The sequence below is a fragment of the Bactrocera tryoni genome, chromosome 2 (genome assembly GCF_016617805.1).
Source record: "Bactrocera tryoni isolate S06 chromosome 2, CSIRO_BtryS06_freeze2, whole genome shotgun sequence".
Lineage (NCBI taxonomy): Eukaryota > Metazoa > Arthropoda > Insecta > Diptera > Tephritidae > Bactrocera > Bactrocera tryoni.
In genome coordinates this window covers 79,473,367-79,485,587 of record NC_052500.1, presented here as the reverse complement: position 1 = coordinate 79,485,587, position 12,221 = coordinate 79,473,367, and the positions used below count along the sequence as shown (strand labels likewise).

At 39.3% G+C, this 12,221-nt stretch overlaps 1 protein-coding gene across 1 annotated transcript in view; it reads right to left on the bottom strand.

The window, feature by feature from the left end:
* The window catches only part of LOC120767741 (voltage-dependent calcium channel subunit alpha-2/delta-3), a 40,680-nt gene extending 35,157 nt beyond the window's left edge, over window positions 1–5,523 (bottom strand). Inside the window, exon 1 of the mRNA XM_040093952.1 lies at window positions 5,243–5,523. Coding sequence (XP_039949886.1) covers window positions 5,243–5,385 — 143 coding nt within the window. The 5' untranslated portion in view covers window positions 5,386–5,523. The remainder of the gene's footprint in view (window positions 1–5,242) is intronic.
* Between the last annotated feature and the right edge of the window lie 6,698 nt (window positions 5,524–12,221).

The following is a 12,221-nucleotide window of genomic DNA, read 5'->3' as shown; positions in this document are numbered from 1 at the left end:
CCGTTGGAAAGACCAAGTGAAGAAGGATCTGCCTACGCTTGGAGTCCCCAATTAGTTTGGAATAAATTAATATAAGGATTGCAGACTTTCTAAAGTATATCTCTTCCAATATATTTTCATAAAATTATTTGATAATACTACCGGTATCAATGTAAGGAATTAAGTTTTATCAAACATGGGAGATATACTTACTCAAATTACAGACACTTTCGATCCGATATTCATATACGGTTTTTATGCCCTATAAGTTTTGCCATAACCACAAGTTCGAATTTTGAATACCATTGCCTAATATAGGACACTTAAAGAGAGATGCCCATGCAACCCTGAGAAATTTAAAACACGTTATTCTGACATTAGTGACGATATCGGTAATTAGTTCCCCTCATTAGGTTGTAGGTGAACTACATATGATGTTCAAAGGTTGATTATAGTCAAATACTTGTAGATAAGGTATAAAATCATATTCTCTAAAATATGGTAGGTAGGTGTCAAAACTGTTTCATATCTATTAAAGAAGGCTTCAAATATGACGTCGTGTAGAGAAAACCATAAAACACATTAACTGCGATTGCATCAAATATTACCCATCAAAAAGCTTTCCATGTAAGAACTTCATTTTGATCTATCAGATTGTAAGGTAGTTATATGTAATATATAATAGATATAGATGTTATAGAGGTGCCAACTAAAGAATTTGCTCGGAGATTATGGCATTGGCTTGGATAATAAGCGCCAAATTTCTTGAAGATGTCTTTCAAATAAAAAATGTTTCTAACAAAAGTTTTTCCCGCAAATGGGCTTGGGGGAAATAAGGGCGTATGAAAAATTTCCGGTTTGATTTCTTAAAAATTAAGAGACAGGACATATACAGACGGATGTGGCTAAATCGAGTCAGTCCTCGCGCTGATAATTTAACATATATACTTGTATAGTGTGTAACGGTTTTTCCAATAAGAGCGTTACAAAAGTATATCTAACACCCAATAGACGTCTTCTTCTCGACATTGCAAACTTCGTGGCAAACATAATATATCCTGTGCCGGGTAAAATAAGTCAAGATGTAAGTATTAATCACTTAGGTATTTTTTGATGTGCGGAGTTCTGCCTTCGCTAGATTTCATCAACGAGCGTCTTATGTTATTACAGAATAAAGAGAAGTTAAGTCGAATTGGCTTTTGACTTTACCTGCACAAATCGATAAGGCCAATAGTTTTATCCAACTCGGATAACTAGGAAATGACGAAATCTAACATAAAATCGCATATAAGATTCTAATTACACCAATCTTATAAAATGAGGATCCAGTAGTGTATACGATTAGAATATTCGCTGAGGCGGCTTTTGGCGTGATCGACGTTCTGCTAAAAGTGAATGAACCTGTATGCAGTGGGAAGCACTAATATCGCACCAGACGGTACAAAAATCTGTATGAACAGTTCAAGGGCGTCAATATGTAAAGGCCTGGCATGAAATAGTACATACTGATCAAATTGAAAGGTGAATTTTGTCCGCTTCATCTCCTTCAAAGTAATCCCTTCCATTGCAATATACTTATGCCAACGATATTCCAGTCATCATAGCACTTTGAAAAATCCTCGTCGTGATGGCCATCAGAGCCTTCTTCGGTTCAGCTTTTTTATCCTCAATTAAGTCAAAACGGTGTCCTCGGAGTGGTCATGTGAATTTGCTGAATAGCCAGAAGTTACACGAAAGTAAATCTGGCGAATGCAATGCGATATTAGTTGAAAATATGGCGAAATGATCACAAATAACCAATGCAATATGAGATGGTGCATTATCGACCTTCTTTGTTCAATAAATTTAGATATATGTACTAAAAATCGATCACAGTAGTATGTACATATGTATATATTATTAGCCGTAAACAAACTAAAACGCATCAAAACGAATTTATCAGCAGCAGATAAGAACAGATAACATGCATTATCGCGAAATGCAATGGACAAACGCTGGAACAATAGAAATGCACCCTCAAATAATAAACAGACCAAATAGATATCTACTATCTACCTATCAAAAGAACTAAACAACTAGCAACGGAATAACCCACTGCGATAACAACCAACGTATCTCAATAGTATAAATAACATTAAGTTCAATTTTTTCCGTTGATTGGTACAATGCTTCATCATGTTTGTGTAAAGCATGGTCTCCTCACCACCCCAAAGGTGTTCTAGTGACTCATGCCCAGAGCATACTGAAATTATGGAGGGAACACTTCTTAAGCCTGCTGAATGACAGTGAAAGTATAACACCAGAAGATGGTGAACTCGATTCCCCAACAGATGACGATGGAGTAGATGTTTCATTGCCCGACCATGAAGAGGTTTGAATAGCAAATACCCGTCTGAAGAACAACAAAGTAACAATGGCCGATGGATTACCGACCGAGCTATTCAAAAACGGCGGCGAAGAACTATTAAGAAGCATGTATCAGCATCTTTGTAGTGTGCTCTGCTCAATCCACAAAAAGCGAGTACTCACAATCTGCGCCAACTACTATTAAGACTACTCAACTTCCCATATAAGGTTCTATTGAGCGTATTGTGTGAAAGATTAAAGCCCACCGCCTTCAGGCCTGGAAAGTCAACACAAAAAGAAGCTAATTTATGCCCCTACGTCTAAAGTTGGTAACCTTGCAAAACTAAGACGGGTGTGTAAACAGACGTTGCGCAATACCAGAACCTCCGTCACCATCGGGAAGGATCTCTCCGAGGCGTTCGATACAAAGCAATTCAGACAAAGAGACTCTCTATCGTGTGAATTTTTCAATCTATTGCTGGAGAAAATAATACGAGCTGCAGATCTGAATAGAGAAAGAACAATCTTCTACAAAAGTGTACAACTGCTAGCCTACGTCGATGACTACGATATAATAGTCTCAAAAGCCGCGCTATTAGTTCTGGTTTCTCCAGGTTGAACAAAGAAGTGAAAAAATGGGTCTGGTGGTGAAGGAGCATAAGACGAAATATCTCCAGTAATCAAACAAACAGTCGCACTCGCGACTAGGCTCCCACGTCAATGTCGACAGTCATAACTTCGAAGTCGTAAATAATTTCGTCTATCTTGGAACCAGTATTAACAGCAACAACATTGTCAGCCCCGAAATCCAACCCAGAATAACTTTTGTCAGCAGTTGCTACTTCGGACTGAGTAGGTAATTGAGAAGTGAAGTGCTCTCTTGACGAACAAAGACCAAACTCTAATAAGTCATTCATTATTCCCGTCCTGATGAGTCAACGTTACGAGTTTTCGAGAGAAAGGTCCTATGGAAGATTTATGGCTTTTTTTGCAACGGCGAATACCGCAGTCGATGGAAGCTATGTGAAACATACGACGACATTGACATAGTTCTGCGAATTAAAAGACAGCGGCTCCGCTGATTAGGTCATGTCGTGTTGGAGAAGGACTTGGCTTCGCTTGGAATCTCCAATTCTCCAAGCAGCGAAAAGGAACTTGGCTATAACCGCGTAAGCGGTGTCTACGCCAATAAAGAAGAAAAATATTAATTCGCGGAATAAAAACACGAAAAGATTTCCTTGCAAAACTGCAAAAGTCATTTGTAAAATGATATATCGGACATATGCAAATGGGACTCGATAAAAGGTTATGTTGACATTTTTTTCGCATACGAGGTGTGGTGGACTTCGAATTCCTTCCGCTTGGCCAAACTGTCAACAAGGAATACTACCCGCATTGAAGGTTATACCGGAAATTGATTTTAACAACTGTTTCGGTGACAGGAAAAAACATTGGCAGAAGTGCATAGTGGCAGGGGGATAACTTTGAAGAGGCGACATAGATTTTGAAGAATGAAATAAATGCTTTAAAATGATGAATATAGTCTAACTATTTATGCTCATTGTAGTAGGAACAGACACTATACTCAATGAAAACAAGAAAACTACATTTTTAGATTGGCTATCACAGTCACCAGACGCCAATTCAGTAACAATGATTGGTATTTAATAAAACAGAAAACATCTAGAAAACATGTAACTTCAACAATAGATTTTATTCGGCGCAACCTGGACGTCGCTGCTGGTGGAATATGCAGAAAATTATTTGCAAGTTGCCATCAAAGTTTTCAGACTATATAAGACCACGCGGTAGATAGGAGGAAGTATTAAATAAACGTCAGCTATAACAAAACCAGTGCATCTTCTATAATTACAACATTTTTTGCAAATTTTTCCACACTTTGAAAAGCGAAAACGTTATTTTTGAAAGCACTATGCCTAGATACGTATGTATCGGGTGATTTTTTAAGAGCTTGATAACTTTTTTTTAAAAAAAAACGCATAAAATTTGCAAAATCTCATCGGTTCTTTATTTGAAACGTTAGATTGGTGCATGACATTTACTTTTTGAAGATAATTTCATTTAAATGTTGACCGCGGCTGCGTCTTAGGTGGTCCATTCGGAAAGTCCAATTTTGGGCAACTTTTTCGAGCATTTCGGCCGGAATAGCCCGAATTTCTTCGGAAATGTTGTCTTCCAAAGCTGGAATAGTTGCTGGCTTATTTCTGTAGACTTTAGACTTGACGTAGCCCCACAAAAAATAGTCTAAAGGCGTTAAATCGCATGATTTTGGTGGCCAACTTACGGGTCCATTTCTTGAGATGAATTGTTCTCCGAAGTTTTTCCTCAAAATGGCCATAGAATCGCGAGCTGTGTGGCATGTAGCGCCATCTTGTTGAAACCACATGAGTCAACATTTAAATGAAATTATCTTCAAAAAGTAAATGTCATGAACCAATCTAACGTTTCAAATAAAGAACCGATGAGATTTTGCAAATTTTATGCGTTTTTTTTTAAAAAAAAGTTATCAAGCTCTTAAAAAATCACCCGATATGTATGTATATGACTATAAATGCTTAATAGTTATACACGTTTCACTAAACTGCTTGCTATAGACACTTCAGCAAAAGTTTTACAATAATCGGGGGTGATAAGCAATAAATATTGCCAACAGGGCGATCTGAAGACGCCGCAGTGTGCACAAGTCATGCTATTTATTTTTTCTTTGTAACGCAAGAATTTTGCTACACATTGTACATGTATGTATGTATATGTGTGTGTAAAATTTTGTAATGTCAAAGCAGCTAAGGCTGCAGAAACGCGCTTGTTTTTTGTGTTTTTGTTTTTGCTATTGTTTTGACTAAACTTTTATTATTATTTTTGTAATTTTATTTTATTTGCTGTACTACGAACTTACGCTTCATCCTCGGGAGTGGCCTCAACGGCGCGCAACGTTTGCGGCATAAACGGTGAAAAACCAATGCAATGGAGTAGCAGGAATGCGGTCACAATGACAGTAAAATGTGTCATCAACTTGTCGCATGTAAGCATCTTGGGCATTTTTCTAGCATTTTCCCTGCTATTGCGAGCGCTGCGGGGCGTCGCGAACGGCGCGGCTACACAAGTTCAAACGACACGACACTCTATTTATTTATATATATATATATTTGTATATATTTTATATATGCTACACTTATGTACGCCGTTGCTATGTATATATAGATACTTATATATATTTTTATAATTTGTTGTATGTGTGTATGTATGTAAGTACACTTTTTTTTCTGGCAATCAAACGAAGGAGTTTGATCGTAGCAAATATTTACTGGCTTCTTTAAGATTTTCTTCAACACTAAGCTCATTAACTGCTCAAAGCATACACACTCACACGCGCACTAAAACACGAACGACACAGCGACGTTTTGGGCTTATAGCAAACTATACATATGTATGTGGGCACATATATATGTGTATGCATGTGTGTATTTATGGCCTCATTAGCCCTTTTAGCCAGACGCAATGTGTTTGCTTATGCTTTCTTAAGTTCTCCTGATGCTGATGCTGATTCTGATTCTGTTTCTGCTGCTTCTTCTACTTATTCTGCTTCTACGCCAGTGTCTGCTTGATTTTCCTATTTTGTATGCGTTTTCGTTGACCACGAAACTGGGTGGAGTCCCGAAAAATGAAGTGTTGACGAGACGAACGACGATGGATTACAGCAACAGCAGCAGCAGCAGCAACAACAGCAGCGGGAGCAGGAACGGGCGCAGGCACAGCAGCTACATTTAAACTTTGACATACCCAGATTTTTCAACACAACGCACTTTGCCACATCGCTATATGCGCATATATGCAAGCAATAGATATTTACTTTCTATATTTCTATATACACTTTGCCACTTTTCCGACTTTTGCGACTTTTCGTCTGCTATTGCACAATTTTAAGAATTATAAGCGCTCAGGCGATTTTCCAACAGCGAAATTCACAATGAAAATTTCGCCTCGATACGTGAACATATGAAAAACCGCACCGAAATTCACCGTTCGCCGTTTCACTAAAAACGAAATTTTTCAGCTGTGCGTAAATTTTCTATATATAAAACACGGCGTATGGCTGTGTGCGCGCGCTGCTCTATACGTACATGTATAAGGTAGCTGAATGTATGTATGTGTATGTGTGTGTGTGCGTGTGTTTGTCGTTCGTTTCGTGTGTACCGTACTGTATGTTGTTGCTGTTGTGCTATGATAGCGGCTCGTCGTCGGCAATATTGTTGTTGTTCGGCGTTTAATATTGTTATTATTGTTGTAGTTGTTGTTGCTAGTGTCTAATAGTCGCGCACCGGGCCACAGTTGGTCGCGTATACCCCCGTACTCGCGTGTGTGTTTATAAGATTTTCCCCGTTGCCGTACCGTCGCCACTGAGTAGCCAAGAAAAACTGAATATGAAAATTTACAGGCAACTAAGTGGAGCACTCGTTGTCGTGCCGCTCGTTGTCGCTTCGGCTGAGATTTTCATGGCACGAGAGCGCTTAGTTAGCTGTTCGTCACTTTTGTGTGCCATTTCATTTTCGTACATTTCCTTTTCGGAGCGCTTTCCGTGAGCGCCAATTATGCGCTAAACTCTTTGTGGCGGTGGCGGCGGCGAAGGCGTTTATTTCCGACCGCAATTGCTAATGTCAGAGCCGCTCAACAGGATGCGCTGTGGTGTTTTTGTGGTCTCCATTTTGTGCTGGCATTTTCAAATGTCAAAGCGCGCTGCAAATAAAGGCAATAAAAACAAAAAAAAGCAATAACAAGAAAAAAACAAAGACAATAAAAACAAAAACAAACCAAAAGCATAGCGAAAATAAAAGCAAATACTTTGCTTGCTTTGTTTTTGCATGAAGTTTATCTCAATGAGCGCGAGGCAATTGGTTGGCTGCTCATTTGCCAGCTGTTCGTATTGATTTTTCCTTTACATTTTGCTCGTGTGTTCATTTGCCGCTTTCGTTGAATGAAAGAAAATCTTGTTTTCGCTTTTCAATAATTTTCACTTTGTTTTCCTCTGGCGGTTTCTTTTGTTGGAGGCGCGTGTTAGCTTCGTGTGCGCTTCATTTCACTTTCGTAACAGAGCAAGAGAGTGAGTGCATGCATGTACGGTTGTATGTATGTATGCAAATGACTGCTGCTCCGACGTAATAGGAATTCCTTTAGTGGGTTATTCCCGAATGCTTGATTAAATGGCATTATTACCATCATCAGGGTTGGGTCAGCGAGGCTCATACTATATATTTCTTATGTGTATGTTTTTAGTGTATTTGTTTCTTTGAAAGCTGAGAAAATTTCTTCGGAAAACTAGCGGGGCTCTAATATAAGCTTCTAAAAGAGTTGTTGTAGTGTCAGTAATTGCTGAATCTTCGGAGTATTTTAATACATATATTTGCAATATTTTATCTCATTGCATCGGTTGGCACTCTATTAATTTATATATGTGACCTGATCTACGAAAAGGGAGCCAACGTGCGAAAACTAGTTTTCTGGGAAAAGCTATTAAAAATAATCGTCAGTTTCTCGTTATCTCATTAATTGTTCTCCTTTTTTTGACACCTAAGCCCCCTTTCCGTAGACCAGGTCACATATAGTCATTTTAAAATCTGTTTAGTTAGTTACAAGTCCTCTTTCGACGAACAAACACCAATTTCTACAAGTCACATTTCATCCCCGTACTGCTATATGATGCAGAGGCACGGACGTTGACAACATCTGATGTGTAGTCGAGGGAATGATGAGCTGTACGAGATATACGATGAGATACGACGGGTACGCTGGCTAGGTCAAGTCGTCCGAATGGATGAAAACAATCCAGTTCTGAGAGTATTCGACGCAGAACCCGCCGGGGGAAGCAGAGAAAGAAGAAACTGAGACCATGTAAGTTATAATGACAAATTACATTAGTTGTAATGGAATGAGCGAAAGAAACCGGCTCCTAGGTTGAGTTTTAGATGGAAAGATCTTATAAGATAATGAGATAGAAAATAAGCATCTTATCAGATAGAGAAAAAGAAAGACAAATAAAGATTTTATGCGAGAGAGAGAGAGAGTGAAAGATCGATATGCTTGGCATATACCCGCGATCCAGTTCATTTAAATATGTAAAATAAATCATACCTCAAAAGATGAAAAGGTTTGAGGCTTAGACTTTGAAGTCTATGTATGAAAACGAGATTCTACCAGACCAAGCCAGAGTGGTTCACTATCTAGGATTTTCACCAAATGCAATTCATATCATAGAACAAGTTTCCCTTCTTGAAGTAGGAGTTTCTTTAATTTTTAATTACTTTTACGTGACTTATTTGTCGCTCTAAGCCTCTTGGAAGCTGGGAGCTAAGCATGAAGAGATTCAAACAGGGACAAGCTGAAATTCTATCCTCCTTCAACTGTATTTCTCAAAACTTAGGCCATTATGACGTAGAGGCTAAACATGGCGGCATTTTTTCAGTTCACACACCGAAGAGGGATATGTGGACGTGGAAAGGACGTTAGAGTAAGTATAGTAGTAAGCTATTTCACGTATGAGTCGAAGGTTTGAGGAGGAGTTTTCTGTAAGGAGCTCTTCTTCAAACTTAATAGACGTACTGCTCCCAAGTTTAGCCTTTTTCATGAAAGTATGAATTCACATAGGCAGCAAAGCGGCTAATACTGGTAACTGCAAAGCCGGTAAGCTAATAAGAGGAAGCATCCTTGCAGCGCTTATATCGGAGTGGGAATGGGTTGGATCATCTTGAGCTCTTGTATGGAAATGCGGACGGACCCCACTTGAGTTTACTAGGCGTTGGTCGACTACCAGCTTCTGTGAGACTACGAGATCCCTCTGGCCTAGAGTAGAACGCAGGATATCTAATATTGATGCACAACTGAGTTCCCGTTGTTTGTCAATAGATGGCTACAGCAGTTAGTAGTTATCGATTTTGATGTAATGAAAACATGATTAACTTAATCTAGACATTTGTAAAAGAAACTTTGTTTCCACATTAGTGACTCTGTTTATGTGTCATATACTTTTGGTTGTGCGAATATGTCCGGTTTTTTACCAAATAATCTTCATTTTCGGAAAATTTTGTTTTTTTCTTACTGTTAAAGAAATCGGCGGCTGATGCATATCGGGAGCTCCGAAAAGTTACGGAGGTTTCAAATAACGTGCTGTGATTAGTTTCATCGCTTCGAAAACGGCGATTTCAATATTAACGACCGTTCGCGTGAAGGAAGGCCAAAAACCTTCGAAGACGGTAGACTGAAGGCATTACTCAATGAGAAACCGTATCAAATGAAAGCAGAGCTTGCTTGAGCAACAGGGAGTCACCCGCCATGGCATTTCAAAGCGACTAAATGCGCAGGGAATAATGCAAAAACAAGGAACTTGAGTTGCCGATGACTTTAATGCCAGGAGAAGAAGTGATGCTGATGCTTGATAACGCTCGGCCTCACATTGTCGAACCACCTACTTGGAAACGTTTAAATCGAAAGTCAAAGTTGTATAGCTTGTCTGGGTTAATAATATATCGGTAGTCATAACTTCGGCAAATCAGGGCACTAAGTCGCGATATCAGGTTCTATCGAGCGCACTGTGCGGAAAGTTAAAGCCCACCATCAACAAACTGATGGAATTTAACAGTGTGGCTTCAGGCCAGGAAAACCAATAACTGACCAGATATTCAACATGCGCCAAATCTTGGAAAAGATCCGTCGATTTCAAAGCTGATTTCGACAGCATGAAAAGGAGCTGCCTTTATGCCGCGATGTCTGAATTTTATTTCCCCGCAAAACTAATACGGCTATGTAAACAGACCTTGAGCAATACCGAAAGCTCCGTCATGATCGGGAAAGATCTCCGAGCCGTTCGATACGAAACGAGGTTTCAGATAAGCCGACTCTCAATCGAGCGACTTCAACAATCTACTGTTGGAGAAATTAATATGAGCTGCAGATCTGTGTAGAGAAGGTACAATCTTCTACAAGAGCATACAACTGCTGGCGTATGCCGATGACAGCGTTGGATAAAGAAGCAAAGCAAATGGATCTAGTAGTGAACGAACGGAAGACGAAATATTACTTGTCATCAAACAAACGGTCGCCAATTCGCGATTTGGCTCCCATGTTCACGTCGACAGAAGTCGTAGATAATTTCGTCTATCTTGGAGCCGTCACTAATACCAAAAACAACGTCAGCTTCGAAATCCAACGCAGATTAACTCTTGCCAACAGGTGCTACTTCGGACTAATGGCAATTGAGAAGTAAAGTCCACTCTCGACGAACAAAGACCAAATTCTAAAAGGTACTCGTCCTGCAGTGCAGAGGCATGGACAATGGCAACATCTGATGAGTCGACGTAGAATAAGAAGACTGTAGTTACTTTGACGGGCTCGGCCATGTTGTCCGTATGGATGAAAACACTCCAGCTTTGAGAATTTTCGACGCAGTACCCGCCGGGGGAAGCAGAGGAAGACCTCAACTCCGTTGGAAAGACCAGGCGGAGAAGGACCTAGCTGCACTTGGAATCGCCAATTGGCGCCAAACAGAGAAAAGTATGACGTCATTGTTGGATTTTTTTTTTGTCACTGTGAAAAGATTCTGCTTTAGTCACTTTCCTGTTTGAAATTTATGAAAACTACTAGTACAAGCAATTTAAAATTAATTTGAGAACCCTCAAGCATTTGTTTTTGAACTTTTCAGTGAAATGTTTGTTGCATTTTAATAAAGCCAATTACCACCTAAATATGCCTTAAAACGGATTTATTTATGCAAATATATGTATATGTATATACTCACATGCACACGCACACACAAACATATTTCTTTATGAGTTCGTAAACCATGCTCTGTTAAATGTGCATTAGCAACTAGTCTGCGCTGGACACCCCCCTTACATGCGCTCCCTTCCAATGCACGCTTAATATGAAACCACCGACACGCTTTTGTCATATGTAACGGTAGTGTTGCGCCACAGCAACAACGGTGATGACGACGTCAACATCAACACCAACACCAACAACAGGGCTTAGAACAGTTGACAGCTGTTGCCACACCAAGTGTGAGTCAACTTGTTCGAGTCTAAGCTAAAGGACTACAAAGTCCTGCATAAAGTTTTTACACAAACAAACACAAGCATAAAATTAAGTGCGCACTTGCCGACTTACACAAATACTTAGCGACATACCGCTATAGTGCCATGCATGCCCACATACTTGCAAACCAAACTGTTGTATACACATACATACAACAACAACAAGTAGCAACAAAAAGTGTTTCGGCGTTCACTACCAACCGCAATAGCCAACAATCACGAAGGACATTTGCATGTTACCCCTTAACTAAGTGTCCTGCTTATTGTTTTCCAGTTTATTTTACTGCATACTCTTACACAGACACACTTATACGTGTTGTATATTGCTTTGTAAGTATATGTATTTATAATAAGTATGTCGTTTGCTGTTCGTGTTGCATGCGTTGCATTAGTTCACTACCCCAGCCCTTTAAGGGGCAAATAATTGCACGAGCTGGTGCATTGACTACCAGGAACATGTTCAAAAGTACACGTATACACACACACAAAACAACAAAAATAATAATAATAAGCAACAACACAAGTAAGGCAACTATAATACCCTTCACATGCTCATTTCTTATAGCATAAAAGGGCATAAAAATAAATTTTTTTTGATTTCGATAGTTCAGTTTGTATGGCAGCTATATGCTATAGTGGTCCGATCTGAACAATTTCTTCGGAGATTATACCATTATCTTTGGCAATACTCTATGTCCAATTTCATAAAGATATATTGCCGAATAAAAAAATTCTCTATACAAGGACTTGATTTTTATCGTTCGGCTTGTATGGCAGCTATATGCGATAGTGGTC